This window comes from Portunus trituberculatus, chromosome 21, assembly GCF_017591435.1.
Source record: "Portunus trituberculatus isolate SZX2019 chromosome 21, ASM1759143v1, whole genome shotgun sequence".
Lineage (NCBI taxonomy): Eukaryota > Metazoa > Arthropoda > Malacostraca > Decapoda > Portunidae > Portunus > Portunus trituberculatus.
This window is the reverse complement of record NC_059275.1, coordinates 6742485-6763363: the sequence shown is the minus strand read 5'-3', so window position 1 is coordinate 6763363 and position 20879 is coordinate 6742485. Positions and strand designations below refer to the sequence as shown.

The following is a 20879-nucleotide window of genomic DNA, read 5'->3' as shown; positions in this document are numbered from 1 at the left end:
AAACAAACATCTGCATGAAATCCTGAATCCTCCAATAAGAAGTTATAGGAAGAAAATCTGCTACACTTATTAATTTTCTTCATGACGCTGAGAACAAATAGATCAGAGAAGAAAAAAAAAATAGAGGCAGGAAGTCAGTCCGGCATTTTGGCTTGCTGTGTGTGTGTGTGTGTGTGTGTGTGTGTGTGTGTGTGTGTGTGTGATTCACTGTTTGATCTGCTGCAGTCTCTGACAAGACAGCCAGACGTTTCCCTACGGAACGAGCTCAGAGCTCGGGACACACACCGGGACAACAAGGTCACAACTCCTCGATTTACATCCCGTACCTACTCACTGCTAGGTGAACAGGGGCTACACGTGAAAGGAGACACACCCAAATATCTCCACCCGGCCGGGGAATCGAACTCTGGTCCTCTGGCTTGTGAAGCCAGCGCTCTAACCACTGAGCTACCGGGCCGTGTGTGTGTGTGTGTGTGTGTGTGTGTGTGTGTGTGTGTGTGTGTGTGTGTGTGTGTGTGTTTTCCGCTGTAAAGCTTTTTTTTTTGGCATCGAAGGAAACTTTAGTGAAATTTTCTTTGGTATTTTTTTTCTTTAGCTTTGGTTCATTAAGTCTTAACTATGTGTACGTTCACTGATTCACTCTCCTTTTTACTCTTTCCTTTATACTTTCACTTTGTCTTTTACCATTTCTCTATTTATCTCCTTGAATATATCACATAGTTTTTACATTTATCTTTCCGTCGTTCATTTTTTTTTCTTAATTCCTTCACTTTTAACATTTGTAGTTTCCATTTAACCTCTTGTTTATCCTTTATGTTTTTCCTTTTGTGTCATTCACTTTTATACACACAGCGTCTTATCGCGTACAGTTTCACCTTTTCTTTGTATTTACACATTAACCTACAATCAATATCCAGTCTTCTCAATTCACAGCCATGCATTTATTATTCAAAGTTTCTATTCAGTATTCAAAATGGTTTGCTTAATCATTTCTTTTACCTAATTCCAAGATGCTGTGGCACTTAATATTCACCACGGGGATAAAGATTGTGTTTTATTTCGGTATATAAGACGACCCCTTGATTTAGGAGCCTCAAAATTGGCAAAGAAAAAAAAATCTTATAATCCGGCATATATACGGTACTTTTTCATTTTCTTTCACTCCTATCGTTCATGCACATAAATTCATTATCGTCTTTCTCACCCTTCTATAGGCTTACACATTGTCACTGCTCATTTCCCATTCCCTTCTTCCTTTCATTTCTTTCCGTTCAATTTAAACACTATTAGTCTCTACCTCCCTTTACTATTTATATTTACACTCCCAGCTATGATTCACCATCCATTTTTCAGTTTCTCTCATCAGTCTGACGGAAGCTCACACCCATTACCATTTCCTTGCCTCCATTCTTCTGCCCTCCCTCAAGCATCACTTCCGCTTCCTCCCCCTTCTCCTTGGTGTCCTTCTTCGCGTCTTCCCTCCTCGACTCAGCGTTCAGCCCACCTATCGTCTCTGCAACGTAATATTCGTTAAGTAGCAGAATGACAGAGAGAGAGAGAGAGAGAGAGAGAGAGAGAGAATATTAGGTTATGGAACAGAAATCTTATCATAATGGTACCAAGGAAATATAAAAAAAAAAACTCCATTTCTCAGTGTTAAAATATCGTGAACCAGAGAGAGAGAGAGAGAGAGACAGAAACCACGCACGTACACACGCACGCACGCACACACCTAGCGATGACCTGGTGAGTCTTGCTAGGATGAGATGCGCTAGGGAGAACATTAACGCGTACACGCCCGTGGCCGCGCCCATCAGGAGGAAAGTCTTTGCCCCGCCCACGGCCTTGAAGAGCTGCCCGCCTACGAAACCTCCCACGCCCGTGCCTGAAAAAAAATCAAATGAATCCCACCACCCATTCACTCATATAAAGTTAGCCTCATTAATACATGGGACACACTTTTACCTTGAGATTTGTGTACAATTAGACCATTTTATTGACATTAGGAAGGGTCAGAAGATTAATGGCCACAGTCTTTACTATTTTAACCTCCACATGAGTTTCTGTAGCTGTGTATCACCATCCAATAGTAACCAGAATGAATATGGAAATGCGTCATGATACTGAAGAGTTTAAAGGAGTGATGAATTAATGATTATGAAGACTTCAGTCATTCCTTCTCCCTACAGGAACACCACGCCTTAATTAACTCACTCCCGAAGAACATGGCACCGAAGATGGCCTGTGTGGTGGCTGCTGCGCCCTTGGGAGCCACACTGCTGGCGTAGGAGGTGAAACAGGGGTAGGCCACGCCGAAGGAGATGCCGTGAAGAAGGTCAATCGGCAAGAAGACCCAGGGGTTGGTGACGACGGAATAGAGGATGAGTCGTAGTGTGAAGCCGAGCAGCGACACGAACAGGGCGTTGGCGTGACCCAACCGCTGAATGATGCGACCTGGCGGGAGTGACGGTAAGCTGATCACTTGTAACTTACCTGTGACTTCAGTTTCTATCCTGTCTACCTTTCTCTCTCTCTCTCTCTCTCTCTCTCTCTCTCTCTCTCTCTCTCTCTCTCTCTCTCTCTCTCTCTCTCTCTCTCTCTCTCTCTCTCTCTCTCTCTCTCTCTCTCTCTCTCTCTCTCTCTCTCTCTCTCTCTCTCTCTCTCTCTCTCTCTCTCTCTCTCTCTCTCTCTCTCTCACCAGCCAGCACGAAGAAGGGCACCTCCGCCAGGAAACACTGTACACCCGTCAGGAGGCCGAGCAGCAACTTCTGGTGGACGAATCCCTTCCCGGCCACGTCCACCACCAGTAGAAACTCGAAGGTCCACAGCACCCCAGACACCACGCCCACCACGCCCGTTGTCACCTGCAGAGGGCGAGAGGCGTGCAAGAAGCTTAGTGTCTAGGTTTCATTGTAAGGATATGCTTGAGGCTGCTGGAGGGAGCAGTGGGTGGGGAGGAGCCTTCATCTTTGTTATCCTATTACTTTTACTTTGTGCTAGTGACGCGTAAGGACGTAGAGATCTGTTGCTTTGTGTTCTCCTTTTGTGTTCCTTGTCATTGTCGCCTCCTCCTCCTTCTTTTCCTTCTCCTCCTCCTCCTCCTCCTCCTCCTCCTCCTCCTCCTCCTCCTCCTCCTCCTCCTCCTCCTCCTCCTCCTCCTCCTCCTCCCTTGCCTTTTCCTGAATCATCACAATCTTGTAAATTGTAATGAAAAGCAAGAATGATTTTGAAACGTGTTTGATGATAAAATAACATGAAAAAAAAACTATTAATTAAGCAACAAATTTCCACGAGAGGCTCAAATACTGTACAGATTCAGTGAACAAAGGAGCACAAAGGAAGATGAAACAGTAATCGGTTTTCGGGAGATTCGTTTGTGAAAAGTAGCAGATACATGATAATATTTAAAAAAAACTACCACCTACTGTTCCTTTAACTACAGACATGGGAACTCCAAGCCTTACCAGCACCAGGACGACGTGAGGGCGCCATAGAGCTCCCTGCAGGGCGGCCGAGCTGATCTTCCTCTCAGGGTGGGGGAATTTGAGGAAAGCCACCACGAAGAGATCTACTACCAGGAACACGGCGGTTAGGATGTGTGCTGGCAGGTAGTCCTTCTGGCCCATGCCCTGTGGAGGACGACCTTAGTAAGTTGAGAGAGAGAGAGAGAGAGAGAGAGAGAGAAATGGACATGCAGGTGGGCGGGCGGTTAAAGAGGCAGGAAAATAGATGTAAAGAAGAAAAACAGACAAATAGAAAAACCAAGTCTGAGAGAGAGAGAGAGAGAGAGAGAGAGAGAGAGAGAGAGAGAGAGAGAGATCCCCCCTTACCATTCCTCACCTACCTTCGAATACAGGTCCACCAATGCTCCTGAGATGATGGCGGACAGTCCCACTCCCACGGTGCCCCACAGACGCTGCTGGCCGTATTTGTGGCGCTCCTCCCCTGCAACACACCAGGACATCTGTCCACTAGAGCTGCGGTGGTGATATTTACCGACCCATAGAGAGGAAGGGAGTCACTAGGGCAAGAGATGGGCATTGTGTTGTGTTGATCTGAAGGGAAGTCGTTGTGAGAAAGTTTTGAAGGGTTTCTGCACTTCACCGGATCCCGAATTGAGTTTATAAAACCTGTATTCAGAAACGCCTTCCCCATTCACTAAGACAGTTTTCCAAGGCCACAGAGACAACTAACTGTTTTTTTCAAGACAATTTATCTTTTTAATAAGCTAGAAGTCTTGCCAATCTATCATCATAACCATAAAAATACTCTTAAAAACACGAGTATGTTCAACTGGAGCCTTTGGGAAACAGTAATGATGAGAGAGCAAAGCATTTCAAAACCTAAGAAAGAACAAAATGAACAAGAGTGAAGCTCCAGTAAAAGATATAAACATGGAAATAAAAAAAAAAAACACTAGAAAGAGAACAAAAAAAAAAAAAACAGTTTACGATGAACCAAAATTATATGTGAAAAAAAAGACAGAAATCATGAAAACAAACAAGAAAAACAAGGTCAGTAACAAGATACACACCGAGGAGTTGGAAACACACCGTCTCTTGCATGGTGATAACGGTGGTGTGGCCGCAGTATTGCACCAACAAGCACAGGAACAGAAGCCAGAACTCGTAACTCTTCAACAGCTCCGTCCCTCTACCTGCGTAAGAGAAAGACGAAAGGGGAGAGGACAGGTGAAAAGCATCCAGTATAGGTAATATTTCTTTTCACCCTCATATTTACGAGTCTCCTTGCACACATATGACTTTATTACAATGATGAATGGAGTGGGAAAAAAAATAATACGTTGATACTAAATTAATTCATCAGGTCCGTTCATTTAAATAGATAGTAAATGGCAGGTGAGACAAGGTAGTTAATATTAATGAATTATTTTGTGGCATTTGAATGTTTCGCTCATGGCAAGGCAGGAAGTGAACGTCGCAAAGGGTTTGTTATTGTGGCGTGATGGTCTGGGGAAGCAGCGCGTGTGGGTGTGGGAGGGAGTATGTATTTAATAAGGAGCATCTGGGTATAAGTGCAAATGGAAGTATGTAGATATAACATGGTAGAGCGTGGATGTTTTAGTGAGAATCAAATCTGGAACTGTAGGAGGGAGTGGGTGGATGTGAAATGGAGCCTGTGGATATAGGGTAAGAGGGAGTGTGTGGGTGCATGATGAGAGATAGTGTGTGGATGTTGGAGGGAAGTTGTGAATGTCAGGTTTAGGTAAATGGATGCATTGTTGGGAGAAGTGAAGGGGGAAGGAATGCGGACGTATATACATGATGATGAGAGAGTGTGTATGTATGGGTGGAAGTGTGTGGCTCTACGTTTGGGATGTGTGGATGCAGGAGGTGGGCTGGTGTAGACTGTGGTGTGAGAGTGTGTGAGTAACTTAGGCCCGTATTCAGAAACGTTTTGCTGCCACACCACAACTATTTCCCAAGTCCACAGAGAAAACCAGCTAGGTTCTCAAGAGTGTTTCTCCAGTTAATAATGTGGAAATATTGTAAAAACGCCTTAAAAACTCGTGTAAATTTAGATAAAGCCTTCTGAAATGGTATAGGTGAAGCATAGAAGTGTTTGAGAATGCAAACTTAAGACTAGAAAAGATTTACACACCTTGAGGCACAGGAGCAGTAGTCGTGGTGGACACTGCATCACTACTGTTTTCGGTGCTTTGAAATAAACCACCACCATCCACCTCAGCAGGAGACGTGGAGAGGGAAGGTACTGACGTGAGCAGAGAGGCAGTGGCTGGGGGCAGAGTGGATGAGTTGGAGGAAAGGGTGTGTGTAGGGAAGGATGGGGAGGGGGGAATATCGGGGACCCAGTAGAGGGCAGTGAGTGGGGTGACCATGAACACGATGCCCACGAGGAACACTGCTCGGTGGCTTCGTGTGCTGTCCGCGATGGCGCCCGCTGTGGTCTTTGTCAATAAGCTGCAGGAAGACCACCAGAGAAAAGGAAGCCTATTAGAGCATGCAGTGTTTATTCACCAGAGAGAAGGAAGTCTATTAGAGTATAACAGTATTTGTTCACCACAGGGAGGGAAGTCTATTAGAGTATACAGTGTTTATTATTAGTGAATGAGGAATGGCGTAGCAACGATAGCATTAGATTGCGTTAGCTAGAGCTTGGCAGAATTACCTTGAGTTTTTTTTTTTTTTTTTAAACCATGTGGGCTTTTCACGGGAATTTATGAGCTAAAGGGGATATTTTTGGGGGGTACCTCCTATCTCAAAGCCCACCCGCTAGGAAACCGTTGCCCCGAGTGAGGAAGCCCAACCTACACTCGGACCGTGGACAGGATTCGAACCCGTGCGCTTGGAGACCCCTCGGACCCCAAAGCACGCATGTTTCCACTATTAACCTTATTTAATTCTTGTAGTATGTTATTGTGCATTGTAGGTAAGTGAAGAAAGGCAGGGAAGGAGTAAGGGGATGTAGTGACAATAGAAGTTCCTAATATATGTAAAGAAGGAAGTACACGTGACAGTTCATACATGGACTGTCCCGTTTAAGTGTGACGATTTCTTGCAACTTCCCTTATTTTATGTTTTTAAGTCACGTGAGTAAAGAAAAAATAAAGTGATGGAAACAAAATAAATCACAGCTATAACTAATTAAGGTAACGAGTCTTTCCTTACAGACTATGAGGAAGCAAGTGGTGTTATTACAAAGAGAGCAACTCACTATTTCACCTCCGCCCGGCACCCACCTAACGAGAGACAACACCATCCAGATCACGCCCACCACATGATCCGGCACGCCCATCTGTCTGGTGATCACGGGCAGGATCACCGTCAGCGGCCCCGTGCCTGGAGGAGGAAAGAGACCTGGTTACTCTCAGCCCTTCATCATTCCTGCAGGTACTCAGACTCCGGGATCAGGTAGCATGTCAAGAGTTAAGGTAATTAAGATGTAATTACAGTACACAATTCTCCCCTGAGGTTATCGCCCACCTGTGATACCTCTCTCTCTCTCTCTCTCTCTCTCTCTCTCTCTCTCTCTCTCTCTCTCTCTCTCTCTCTCTCTCTCTCTCTCTCTCTCTCTCTCTCTCTCTCTCTCTCTCTCTCTCTCTCTCTCTCTCTCTCTCTCTCTCTCTCTCTCTCTCCACCCACCCTTACTCAGCATTTCCCCGCTTACGCCACTGACCCATCCCACCCTCCTCCATTTCCTCTCCCTCCCCCTCCCATCCACCCCTTCCCAGCCATACACCTTCCATCATCCTTTCGTCCCCTCCTTCATCCACAATCTCGTCCCACTCTAATCCAGCCTCCCCTCACAGCCCTTCCCCACAGCTCCACCCTTAGTTCCGCCTCCCACTTGCTCTTGCCTCACGCCAACCAGATGACTAACGTGCCACCTGTTCTCTCTCTCTCTCTCTCTCTCTCTCTCTCTCTCTTTTAATACATTTACTGCAGTGTTGAGGAGAGGGAAAGGAACATACATACTTACATACATACATTGCTTCCCCAAAAATCATCCACTAGACCACTTGATGAAGCTTGAAGAGAGACCATACAGAGTAGCAGAATGTATGTACTGGAGAAGCAAGTACAGGAGATCAACAGTGAAAAGATTGAAAATTGAAAAGACAGTCAGAGTAATTAGTAACTTACCCATAAAGCGAAGGAAGTAATGGACCTTCATAGGCAGTAGTCGCCAGTCAATCCCCATCTTGCTGGCAGGTGTGTGTGTCTGAGATGAGATCGTTCACGGCTGCGTCCCCCTCACTGGTCCCGCCGCTGCCTTCCCCTCCTCGTGTGCTGCAGCGTCACGGCAAGTCTCATCTCCTTACAGACAGTATCCTCATGCTTATTGCCATTTGAGAGTTGATGTTTTGTTTCGCGGCTTGAGTTTGTCCAGTGAATCCAGGGTTTAATTTGCGTGAGTTTTTTTATGATTAGTTTTCAAAGTGGTAGTTTTAGAGTTGTTTAGCATTTATTACTTGTTTTCTCTAAACCTGCTATAGAAAACGATCTATTTGTTAGGTTAACTCTTCCAAATATTAATTTCTATTTGTATTTGCCTTTCTTTTATGATGCGAACTTGAATTTACTTTGAATTTAATAGAAAATTAGTATTAGCTAACTCACAGATCAATATTTTAATTCCTCTGTTATATCACATTGTCAGAATCATTTAATTATTCGGTAAACTGTTCCAAATATTAATTCATATCCATATTTGCTTTTCCTTTATGAGTAGAACTTGAAGTTACGCAAAATTAGTATCAGCTTAAAAAACACAGATCAACATTTCAATTTCACTGTTATTTCACACTGTCAGAATCATAAAGCAGGACATTTCACTCAATACTATACACACTATCATCACGCGTGTGTTACTGAGGTGCTCCATCGGCGTTACTGTCTGTCGCTGGTGTGGGAAGGCCTGTTATGTAAGTATCCCCCCACAGGATGTCCGCACGCTGAGCGGCTGTCGTGACCCAGGGCTTGCTGGGGAGGGGGGATGGGGCACAAGGTGTTTTGGTGAGGACAGCCTTGCGTAAACATCACTCGTTGGATTAGAAAGAAATTGTCTCATGTCCCCATATCCTTTCAACCACATAAACAAACACACACACACACACACACACACACACACACACACACACACACACACACACACACACACACACACACACACATCCTTTATTCTCAGAGCTGATAGTACTGAGATTACGTCATCCTTATGCAAGCAAACACTCCTCTTTGCTTGTAAATCATCGTGTAGATTACTTGATGACACCTGTCCATCTAGCACCAATCAGTGAGCCAGGTGTCCAGTCTATATCATGTGACACTTCCACCTTGTCTAGCAACATACACCCAGGGAAACACATAATTCAGAGCTGTAGAGACTTAGATAGAACCAGGTGCCATGGGACCCTTACCTTCAGTACCATGATGTGTTTTTATGCTTTGAGTTTTGGATATGATTAGACCATTTTATTTACATTAGGAAGGGTGTATGTAGGTCAGATGATTAATGACTAGAGTCTCCACTGTTTTAATCCCCACATGAGTTTCTGAAGCTGTATAAAATCACCAAATAGTAAGTAGAATGAATATGGAAACGCGTCATCATACTGAAAGGATTAACATCATAAGTTATAATTTGTTTTAGATAAGATTAGAATTAATGTATGGTTAAATCTCTCTCTCTCTCTCTCTCTCTCTCTCTCTCTCTCTCTCTTTATACCGCTTAGCTACATTACATCACTTCCTGCCACACAATCAATACTGTCATGTGCTCAGATTTCTGTGTCTGCCCTTCACTCTTCATCACAAACTCCTCCATTATTTTTCACCTCCACGGGTCCACGGAGCACATGTTTTCCAAGGATGATATTTTTTTTTTTCTTTCAATGCACTAATAAAGTTTCCAGCCTCGCTTAACATTTTCCATCCACTATTGGGATGACGGGAAGAGAGAGAGATCAGTTTGCTTTTTTGTAGTTTGGCTGGATACCGTAACTTTGAATATACATAAGTAAGAAAAGAAGAAAAACAACACTGTCACTTGCACTATTTTCCTAATAAGAGTGCCAGTAAGACTCACAGGTACAGAAGCCACAGTGGCCGAGTTGTAAAGCCACGTGAGTGTATGCGCGTGTATGTGGCGACGGAGCACACCACACATTGTACCTCTATAGTGTTTACTTGACAGCATCCTGTGTGACGCTGGCGGGGGGACACATCTTACCAAAACAACGCACCGCACTCGTTTCCTTCCTCCCGAGGCACTCACTCCAACACTGAGACTCGTGGGGACTCACTCTCAGGGTCACACTATCGCCTCATCCACTCCCTTGCACACCCTGATGCCAACAACCCCGCAGCTCACGGCCACTCCAGTATATACCATCCAACACCCGGGCACTCACTCACTAACTCACTCTCTCCCTTACACGGCATTCAGGATACTGAACTGAGCCGTGGGTGTCAAGTGGAAAATTACTCTTTATTTACCTACCATAGCCTCCCGTCCATTAGCCAGTGAGGGAGAGGTGAGGCGTGGAGAGAGGGAGGCTGGGTGCGTGGGGAGGAACGGGAAGGGATGGGGGTGTGGCAGGCAGGTGTGTGTGAGGGGCTGGTGATGATACGCCCTTCCGCTGGTGCTGGGAGTTGTGGTTAGTTCACAGGCCTGATTTGTTGTGTGGTGGCTGGTTGCTACAGTTATTTGGTGTATTAGAGATTCGAGTGTTTTGTTGTTGTTGTTGCTGCTGCTGCTGCTCTTCTTGTTCTTGTTCTTGTTGTTGTTATTGTTATTATTATTATTACTGTTATCATTACAGGTGACAAAAATTCTTCTTCTTTAAAACTCTTCTTCTTCTTCTTCTTCTTCTTCTTCTTCTTCTTCTTCTTCTTCACCACCACCACCGCCACCACCACCACCACCACCACCACCACCACCACCACCACCACCACCACCACCACCACCACCACTACTACTACTACTACTACTACTACTACTACTACTACTAACTAGCTAGTAAAAACATGATTTCTCTCTATCACTTGTTATTTATTTATAAAGTAATCTACTTTATATGCATCATGTTCAGTCAGGAATAGATGCTTATCTGTCCTACTTGTATATTTATATAGGCTTGTGTGTGTGTGTGTGTGTGTGTGTGTCCTCTTCATATTTTTTCATTACCACTCATCTCTCACTTCTATCAACCATACTCAGAAACGCCTTTGCTCTCATACCACGACAATTTTTAAGTCCCCATAGACAACTAGCCGTGTTTTCAAGACAGTTTCTCTTATGATCAACTAGAAATCTTGCTAATCCATCACTAGAACCTTGAAAATGCCCTTAAAAACATGAGTATCTTCAACTAAAGCCTTTACAAATAGTCGTCGTGAGAGAGCAAAGCGTTTCTGAATATGGGTCTGTATCTCGCTTTTTCCTCCATTTCATTAAGTCATTCCGCTGCATCCTCCTTCCTCCATCTCCCTTCCCTCTTCCATCTCTCTCCCATCGAGGAAAACTCGGAAAGAAACCTCACAATATCCTCGCGTCCTTCCTGGTGTCGCTAGCCGGGCAGTGTGTGTTGTGACGTGGGTGACTCAAGTATGTATTAAGTGTTCTTTTTTTATCATTCTATTCTGTTATCTTCTTTCCTTTACCTCGTTGTTCGTTCGTCTGACTGTTCGTTGATGCTCTCTCTCTCTCTCTCTCTCTCTCTCTCTCTCTCTCTCTCTCTCTCTCTCTCTCTCTCTCTCTCTCTCTCTCTCTCTCTCTCTCTCTCTCTCTCTCTCTCTCTCTCTCTCTCTCTCTTGTGTGTGTTGTGTGTGTGTCTGTTTGTGTGTGTGTGTGTGTGTGTGTGTGTGTGTGTGTGTGTGTGTGTGTGTGTGTGTGTGTGTGTGTGTGTTGACATCATACGGGCAGTAGAATTGGATAGCAGTCATGAATATGGACACATGTGAATCATATTTGCTAACACACACACTCACACACACACACACACACACACACACACACACACACACACACACACACACACACACACGTAAATAAAGTGGAACATTAGTATTCATAAACCTCTTTATGTTGGCCTGACAGACGTACATAGGCGCAGTGACGTGGCAGCTGAGTGTGTGGGCGCGTGGGCGTGGTGTGCGGGCTTGTGACGGTGAGGAAGTAAGCGGAGACACCGGTGGTCGAGCCTCTGGGAATGTCGGGTGAGTAGGGGCTGGAGTAACGAGTAGCGAGTAGTGGCGGGGTAGTAATAGTTCCCTTGTACCAGCGTGGCATCCTTTTGTGCATCCCTGTGTCACTTGCGAGTCTCTTATTCATCGTTCAGTGGTTGTTTCCTCCGTCCTTGCGCTCCCTTACGACTGACCCACTTACTCACACTCCACTTCCCTTCACCTCTCTCACTCACTGACTCGTATTCGCATCCTCCTCTGCATCCCCGTGTCGTTTTCTCTATTCAGCGAGTTTCTTAAAGGGATATCTCAGGTTTCACTTTTCCTCTATTCCCCTTATTCAGTTTTATTAATCTTATTTTTCACTCCCACTCATCCTTTCGTTTCTTCTTGTTTGGTTTAACTCAGTTTGTGTGTCTCTGTCGGTCTGGCTGTTTGTCTCTTTGTCTATGTGTGTGTGTGTGTGTGTGTGTGTGTGTGTGTGTGTGTGTGTGTGTGTGTGTGTGTGTGTGTGTCTATGTGTTCTCTCTCTCTCTCTCTCTCTCTCTCTCTCTCTCTCTCTCTCTCTCTCTCTCTCTCTCTCTCTCTCTCTCTCTCTCTCTCTCTCTCTCTCTCTCTCTCTCTCTCTCTCTCTCTCTTCTCTCTCTCTCTCTCTCTCTCTCTCTCTCTCTCTCTCTCTCTCTCTCTCTCTCTCTCTCTCTCTCTCTCTCTCTCTCTCTCTCTCTCTCTCTCTCTCTCTCTCTCTCTCTCTCTCTCTCTCTCTCTCTCTGTCTCCACTTATAACTGCTACCATTATATAAATGTCTAACTGAGTTTCCTCATTTTTTTTATTTATTTTTTTTTATTTTCTTAACAATTCATGCCTGACCTTATAAAATTATTCACTCTCGTGCACGTGTCAGAAATATTCCAGAATTAGTCACAAGGGAACCTCATGAGACTGATTAGATAACTCATGAAAATCTTCCAGCTCTTTCAGAAACAATTCGAAAAAAAAAATGAATAAATGGAATCATGTTTATTTTAAGTAGCAATTATAATAGCATGATGGAGAGGAAAGTTAAAAGTTTGCAGAGCTGCCCATTGCGTGACACGTCCAACAGAGTGTCTATTAATGATCGTGACGTAGGGATTCTGCTAACACTGCCTCTCAGCTGAACAGTGAGGCGGTGGCAGAGTGCTTAGGTTTATTAATACGATAGCAGCCTCTCATGACGACGAAAGCAAAATAGGGAAGAGAATAGAAACAAATAGATATACTCATTTAAGTGTGCCATAGTATTTAGTGCGGATACAACTTCAAACCAAATCGTAGTAGTAGTAGTAGTAGTAGTAGTAGTAGTGGTAGTAGTAATAGTAGTTGTTGTTGTAGTAGAAGTAGAAGTAGTAGTGTTAGTAGAAGTAATAGTAGGAGAAGTAGTAGTAGTAGTAGTAGTAGTAGTAGTAGTAGTAGTAGTAGTAGTAGTAGTAGTAGTAGTAGTAGTTATCATTAATGCCCATGTGAGTGTTGTTATTCTTTTTTATCATTATTATTATCAGATGATGCGCTGGGACATTTACATACATAGATTCATACACAAGGGAAGCAAATACCATACTTATGTCACTCTCGGCTTCTCCTATCATTCTTATTGTGTTGTGTCGTAACCTGTACCTCTATGTTCAGCTCAGTATCACAAGTCCTGTTCTAAGGTGTGTGATTAGTGTTGTGTGGAGGAAGCAGCGCACATCTTCCTTTCCTCTACGGGACTGTACGAGGTGATAAATGCAAATGAAAAAGAGAGGAAGGAGGGAAAAAAAAGCTAGGGGAATGAAAATTTGAAAGAGGAATTACTGTTGTTTGAAGGAAGCAGTGCACGTTTTCCTTTCCTATACGTGACTGTACAAATATAGGATATGCAAAAGAAGAAGAGAGAAAGGAAGGAAGAAAGAAAGGAGGAGAAAGGAAATCTGAAAGAGGAATTTTAACCTCTTCAGTATTGGGACACATTTTTACCTTCAGATTTGTTTTTAACATTAGGAAGGGTCTATGGAGGTCAGGAGATTATGGTCACAGTCTTCACTATTTTAATCCCCACATGAATTTCTGAATCTGTATAAAATCACGAAATTGTAACCAAAAATAAATATGAAAACGCGTCATGCATGGTAATTAAGGGGTTAAGTATAGATCAGAAACGCACCTCATATTCCTCCTTCATTCCCCTCTTTCCCTTCCTTTCTCCTTCACTCCTCACGCCTCTTCTCTTCCTCCCGTGCTCTTGTCATCTTCGTCGCGTGGTGTTCAAGAAGCAAATATACGTTCACCTCCGTCAGGCGAGTCTCTTTGCCTTAAAGAAGAATGTAAATAATACTTTAGACTCAGTTCCGCCTCTCGTCTCTGCTGTACCGTGCGTTGCCTTGCCGTGTCCTGCTCTTCTTTTCCTCCTCCTCCTTCTCATTCTCCTCCATTCGTTCTGCAAGCTGTTTCACCTTATATCATGTATCCTCCTCCTTCTCCTCTTCCTCCTTATACTCTTATCTGTCTGCGCTATCTCATATCGTATGTTTGCTTTGAGTTTTGCCTTTCCAACGGCACTCAGCTGTGATCCCCTCCTTGGCCTTGGGCGCGCTTTGTTCTGATCCTTACCCTGTTTGTGTGTCTTGTTTTTAGCTTGACATTGTTGAGAGAGAGAGAGAGAAAGAGAGAGAGAGAGAGAGAGAGAGAGAGAGAGAGAGAGAGAGAGAGAGAGAGAGAGAGAGAGGGATTATACAGCTAGGATAGGTAGGTAGGCTAGTTATATGCGGACGGACAGACAGACAGGCAGACAGACATCTAGATAGATAGATAGATATGTAGGTAGGTATACAGGTAGATAGAGAGGTAGACTAGTTTTATATGCATACCCAGACAATTCGAGGAAGGAGATGAGAAGGAAATTTGGTGAAATAATGTATTGTTTGCTCAGAATCCCGCGTCCTTCATGGCCTCTCGTCACGATGTAAACAAAACTTGGTCGTGGCGCCTCCTAGTAATTGGTGCTTGACCTTAAGAAGACTTGTGGTGGGGCAACTTCCCATTGTACTGAGAAAACCAGCATGGGAGAGTAACTGTCTGAGACCTTAACCCCTTCAGTACTGGGGTACATTTTTATTTTGAGATTTGTATACGATTAGAACATCTTATTGGCAATAGGAAGGGTTTATATAGGTGAGAAGATTGATGGCCACAGTCTTCACTATTTTGATCCTGACATGAGTTTCTGAAGTTGTAAAAAATCACCAAATAGGAAGCAGAATGAACATGGAAACGCGTCATGGTACTCAAAGGGTTAAGAGTACTTGTGAGTGCTTACTTTTCTCTCCTTATCTCTGAAGTCTTACTTATATTAGCTTTTGTTTTTGAGTCCTTACGTTTATACTGTTTTAGAGTTCCTGCTTTCTTACTTTTGTGTCCTTCCTTTTGATTATTGTTGAGTATTTGCGTTATTTTCCGACTCGCTGTGTGTTTTCACCTGAGAGTGAGAAAACAGTGATAGACGCATTCAGTTTTCAGTTGTCACCATAAGAACGTAAAGAACACTGCAACAAACCGTGGCAGTCCCTGTATAAAACATGTCTGTCTTTTTAAGCCTGTCATCCTAACCTATAAATGTGTCTAGTCGTCCCTTAAAGTTTCTCCCTATTAATCATGCAGTCAGTCTGGCTGCTCATCCCTGCCTCTCATTATCCTTGTATTTATTCGCAATGAATATTTACCATTGTAATTGTTCTCATAAGATATTGTCTCTAATAAGTACAGTGAATGTGTCGCGATCAACCTTCTATGGAGATTGGTGAAGATGTAGATGTGGTGCGCTCTAAGTAGTGCTGCTTTGTAGTACGAAATGTTTCCAAGCGTCAGAATCAGACAGCTGCTTCTACTTATCATGTCACTAATTCCTGTTTGTTTGTTTGTTTGTTTGTTTGTTTTTTACCAACGTTTTGATAAAAAAAACGGTTCATTAGATCAGACCATCCGGTAGCCGCATGGCAAAGCTTGTTCCTGTGGCCTCTAACAGCGCTACACGCGTCCTGCTGACCACGCCCTCCAGCTGAGGTTACTGACGCCTTGTTCCACTCTCTTCTATGCTCACTGCACTACCAGGGCCAGTGGCACCATAACTTACTCAGCTTGTTACTCAGTTTAAAATGCCACATTAAATACTTTACCCTTTCAGAAAATGTTGCCGATATTGACATTAATGGCTAAATTAAAGAGCCTATTCAACACAAGAAGAATATAAGAGTGCATAAATAGTAAGTGAACTGCACACGGCAGCACACACACATAACTACAGTACCTGCTTTCGTCCGCCTCAGCTGATGTTCAGGGAGAAACTGACGGTCAGATGGTGTGAACTGTGAAATAAAGGTAGGCTCAGGCAGTGAGTGACACGTACTGGACACGTCTTAACTCTAGTTGTTGTTGTTGTAGTTGTTGTATTAATAGTAGTAGTAATAGTAGTAGTAGTAGTAGTAGTAGTAGTAGTAGTAGTAGTAGTAGTAGTAGCAGCAATAGTAGCAATAGTAATAGTGGAAGTAGTAGTAGAAGTCATAGTACAATAGTAGTATGTATCAGCACCACCATCATCACTAACAGCGATAACAACAACAACAACAACAACAACAACAACAGCAGCAGCAATAACAACAATAGAAGTATCGTTCCCAAATCATGTACGCCTCTTCTCTCACTCTCATTCTTCGTCACTTCATTTTCTTTTTTACTCTTCACTTCTTTATCATTCACTCTTCCACTTTGTATTTTCTCTGCATCTCAAGATGATGATGGTGGTGATGAAGGAGGTGGTGAAGGAGGTGATCATATATTATATGAGATGATAGTGGTGGTGGTGGTGGTGGTGGTGAGAGGGTGGTGATGGTGATGATAGTGGTGATGACAGGAATGACGTTGAGTAAAACAAAGGTGGTGGTGAGGGTGAGTGATTGCTCTAATGGTGGTGATGTGGGTGGTCGTCCGGCTCAGCTATGGTAACCACCACCACCACCACCACCACTTTTGCGTCACTTATTTCTCAGAAGGACTCTCTCTCTCTCTCTCTCTCTCTCTCTCTCTCTCTCTCTCTCTCTCTCTCTCTCTCTCTCTCTCTCTCTCTCTCTCTCTCTCTCTCTCTCTCTCCATAAACCGACTCCTACCTCTCTTCTCTCTCCATAAACTGACACCTATCTCTCTTCTCTCTCCTTATATCGTCACTTCCTTCTTCCTCCTCCTACTCCTACTCCTCCCCTTCCTCCTCCTTTTCCTCCTTTTCCTCCTTCTCCACTTCTTCCTTTCCCTTTAATAGTCTTATGTATCCTCCTCACTCTTTCCTTGTTGTTGTTGTTGTTGTTGTTGACACTCATATACGTATCATGTATGTGCATTTCTACTATTACTATTATTACTACTATTACTACTACTACTATTACTACTACTACTACTACTACAACAACTACTACTACTACTACTGTTGCTGCTGTACCTATGTTATATTATTTCAGTGCCATGACATTCTCTCGACATGACTGCACCTGAACCGCCCCATCTTCGTTCTTTCCTTTGTTCCTTGGATCATAATCTGGCTGTTTTTTTTTTTTTTTTTTTTTATTTATTCGGCTTGCGTCTGATGCTGTTGTTGTTTTTACTACTACTACTACTACTACTACTACTGCTATATCATTGCTACAACTACGAAATCCTTACGCAACGCCACACACACATACACACTGTCCTTTATCCCTTCCGTTCCCGTACCCTCAGTGGCACCACCTCACCACCACATCACCAGACCACCACCGCACCACCATACCACTTCAGTCTTGCATCATGTTATAGTTTCATCCACTCGGCCTCTTAACCGTCCCAGCATTACACTCCAGTGAATATGAATCTAGGAAACCTTTTGCACCACGTGTGAAATTCGCCACACACACACACAGGAAGAAAGCGACTCCATTTGTGACGTTTGAACAGCTGTCCCACTTAAGTCCTATATTTCGAGGTGTTTTGCTCTCTCGCCACTAGTTTTCAAGACTACAGACAAGAGTGTTTCTCCAGTTATTAATGTAAAAATGTTGTCACTCTGCCTCTAGAACTGAATAAAACACCTTAACCCCTTTAGTACTTGGGACACATTTTTTCCTTGAGATTTGTGTACGAATAATTCTTTCTATTGACTTTAATCTCTCTTCATAGAGAATATCCCCTGTATCTTTTTAGCCATCCTCCTTTGCAGTGACTCCAACAGAGTTATATCCTTCCTAAAATGTGGGGACCGGAATTGTACCGCATAGTCAAGCTGTGGCCTGACCAGCGCCAAGTATAATTTCAGTATTACTTCAGGACTCCTGCTTTAACACTTCTAAAAATGAATCCCAATACTCTATTCGCCTTATTCTTGGCCTCAATACATTGCTTCCTTGTACCGAGATCGGGGCTAACTATGACTCCTAAATCTTTCTCATACTTGGAACTTCCTAGTGCCACGTTATCTATCGTGTACCTATTGCTTGGATTATCTCTACCTACGCTCAGTATCCTGCACTTGTTAATATTGAACTGTATTAGCCATCTACCTGTCCTTTCTTTCATCCTATCCAAGTCTGCCTGCAAAGCCTTGGCATCCAAGTCGGACCTAGTTAATCTACCTATCTTTGCGTCGTCTGCAAATTTCCTAATGTCACTATTAATTCCACCATCCAAATCATTGATACATATTAGAAATAATAATGGCCCTAAAACTGAGCCCTATGACACTCCACTAACTACTTCTCCCCACTCGGAATTAGATCCATTAATTACTACCCTCTGTCGCCTGTCGTCTAAGCACGCTTTAATCCAGCCTAATATTCTACCCTCTCTACCGTGTGCTTTAACCTTTTTTATGAGCCTCTGGTGAGGTACCTTGTCAAAGGCTTTACTGAAATCTAAGTATAGAATGTCATAATTATCATCCTTATCTGCCGCCTCATAAGCCATACTATAAAAGCTCAATAAGTTTGTAAGACACGAGCAATGGTGTATATCAAGGTTGGAAGATTAATGGCCACAGTCTTCTCATTTTAATCCTCCCCTATAAGTTTCTGAAGCTGTATAAAACCACCAAATAATAACCAGAATGAATATGGAAACGCGTCATGGTACCGAAGGGTTAAAAACTCGTGTAAATTTAGATAAAGCCTTTTGAAATATTGGAGGTGAAGCACAGAAGTGTTTAAGAATCCGGTCATATTCCGAAGCGCTTTGCTGTCTTGCCACGACTATTTTCCAAGACCACAGAGGACTATCCAGGATTCTAAGATTGTTTCTCCTGTTGATAAAGTAGAAATCTCATTAATCTGTCAATAGAACTTAAAAAAAAAAAAAAAAAACTTTAGAAATCTTCAACTAAACGCTTCTGAAGTAAGTGGAGGTGCGAGTAAAAATGTTTCAGAATATAGCAATTATTCATTACGTCGGTTGAACTTCGTGTGTAGAAATCTTGATATATACACCGAATAGAGAGTTGTTTTAGACTAAGAGCTCCGTAAAGAACAAGAGAGAGAATGAAACGTGGATGTGTAGTTATAAGTGTAGTTGTTTAATTGTCTATTTGTTACTTTTTTTTTTTTTACTCCCTTGGCCTTTTGTACATTGTCATCATAATTGTTATCATCAGCCTCTTAAATTCCACTGCAGGATAAGACCAAGACCATCTCCTGCCTGTCCAATACTTTCCTCCAGCACCTGTCAATTTCCTATACAGGGCAGCCTAAGATGACTAACCCGTATAATATATAGAAACGCTTTGTTCTCCTGTTATTACTCTTTCCAAAGACCACATAAATGATTAGCTGAGTTCTGAAGGATGTTTCTCCAGTTCGTGACTTAGAAATCTTATTAATTGCTCATGAACTATAAAAAATACCCTTAAAAACTTTAGTATGAGAATAAAGCCCAAGTGTCTTTATTCTCTTACCAAAGTTCCCTTCTTATCACTCTCTTATTCTTCCTTTTATCTCCATTTCCCCATCCCCACCTTTTCTTTTTCCTTCACTTCACTTCATACCGAGTGAATCCAAATAGTGGAGGTGCGGCAAAGTGATTCACAATATGATCTATTATTTACATCAACTTTCCCTTTCTGCTGTCCGCCTGTTCCTCAGCATCCTGGCAAAATTTCGTACACTTCATCCTTTTATCAGTTCTCTGTTTGTTATTAGTTGTTAGTTTATTTCAAGCTAATCCAGCAAAATTATTATATCATGAGTCCAGGCATTTTTTTTTCCTGCTTGTTTTGTTCTGTTATAGGTAATTCAGTAAAAAAATTATCATATTTCATCTACACGTACTTCCTTCTCTTTCATCAGTCTGTTCTATGGCATTGCAACAAAATCCACTAGTGCGTCTCTTTATTTGCCTTTATGTTTTCCTTGGGTTTCCATTCCATTTTATCTGATTCTTCAGCTTTTATCTGAGTGCGTCCGGGATCAACTAATGTCTACTTTTTTTTTTTTTTTTTTTTTTTCTAATTGTAGACTTTACTGATTGGCAAAATTTGGAAAATCCAGCCATAAGACGTCTTTCTTACTTGTGTCTATTTTCATATTTCTTACAGTTTACATGCATGTTTGTTTTATTATAGGTGACTAAAAACTGGCAATCTATACTAAAAAGTGTGTTTTATTAGAATTGAATAGTAAGCACGTTATAATACGTTTTTTTTTTTTTTTCTTACTTTAATCCATAATATAGATGTTGCTATGAGTTGCAGTGAAGGCCACGTGAAGCTGGTCAGGCGGAGGCGCAGTGAGGCTGAAACTGGATCTGTTTGCTCACCTCTTGAGTCTGTCTAAAAGCGAGATTTTGTCTGAAGTTCTAAGTGTCTCGATCCTCCTCCCGCAGGTTTTGTGGCTGTCAGCTGCGGCGGTGGACGAAGGAAGATGCTGATTATATTTATGATGGCTGTGTGTCTCCTGCACCTCCTTCTCCAATTCCATGGTTCGTATCCCTCTACTTGTTGATTGCAAAGTATTAAGAGAAAAATATGTGTTAATTAACCCCTTTAGTACCATGACGCGCTTCCATATTCATTCTGCTTACTAAATGGTGATTTTATACAGCGTCAGAAATTCATGTGAGGGATTAATATGGTGAAGAGTCTGGCTATTAATCTTTTGACCTCCACAGACCCTTCTTAATGCAAATGC

The 20879-nt window shown here is 42.8% G+C and overlaps 2 protein-coding genes across 6 annotated transcripts in view; one reads left to right on the top strand and one right to left on the bottom strand.

The window, feature by feature from the left end:
- Nucleotides 1–500: 500 nt before the first annotated feature.
- LOC123506920 (major facilitator superfamily domain-containing protein 6-A-like) lies at nt 501–9755 on the bottom strand. 4 transcript variants are annotated; one of them, XM_045259338.1, is made up of 11 exons: nt 9571–9755; nt 7626–8465; nt 6722–6821; nt 5623–5942; nt 4535–4657; nt 3845–3945; nt 3465–3629; nt 2699–2864; nt 2215–2454; nt 1733–1885; nt 501–1513 (listed from the first exon to the last, which is right to left on the bottom strand). In XM_045259338.1, the coding sequence occupies exons 2-11, from the start codon at nt 7681–7683 to the stop codon at nt 1350–1352; spliced, it is 1590 nt and encodes a 529-aa protein (XP_045115273.1). In that variant the 5' UTR covers nt 7684–8465; nt 9571–9755; the 3' UTR covers nt 501–1349. The 4 variants fall into 4 exon arrangements, with proteins under 4 accessions (XP_045115273.1, XP_045115274.1, XP_045115272.1 ...); XM_045259339.1 differs by lacking the exon at nt 9571–9755 and having other exon boundaries at nt 7626–7972; nt 8335–8613; XM_045259337.1 differs by lacking the exon at nt 9571–9755 and having other exon boundaries at nt 7626–8613.
- A 266-nt stretch (nt 9756–10021) lies between these two features.
- LOC123506921 (galactoside alpha-(1,2)-fucosyltransferase 2-like) overlaps nt 10022–20879 on the top strand; it is a 16281-nt gene continuing 5423 nt past the window's right edge. The window contains exons 1-3 of one of the 2 annotated variants that reach the window (XM_045259343.1): nt 10022–10141; nt 11584–11702; nt 20575–20670. In XM_045259343.1, the coding sequence (XP_045115278.1) occupies nt 11696–11702; nt 20575–20670 (103 nt within the window). In that variant the 5' untranslated portion in view covers nt 10022–10141; nt 11584–11695. Of the gene's footprint in view, nt 10142–10941; nt 11092–11583; nt 11703–20574; nt 20671–20879 lie in introns of those variants that run through there. The other variant, XM_045259342.1, reaches the window with a different exon arrangement.

Excerpts from the sequence above, each read along its gene's own strand:
- LOC123506920 (XM_045259338.1), bottom strand. The coding sequence starts at position 7,683 with ATGGGGATTGACTGGCGACTACTGCCTATGAAGGTCCATTACTTCCTT. Across the intron at positions 6,822-7,625 it reads TTACTTCCTTCGCTTTATGG|GCACGGGGCCGCTGACGGTG; the intron begins GTAAGTTACTAA and ends TTCCTCCTCCAG. Across the intron at positions 3,630-3,844 it reads TGGTGGACCTGTATTCGAAG|GGCATGGGCCAGAAGGACTA; the intron begins GTAGGTGAGGAA and ends CGTCCTCCACAG.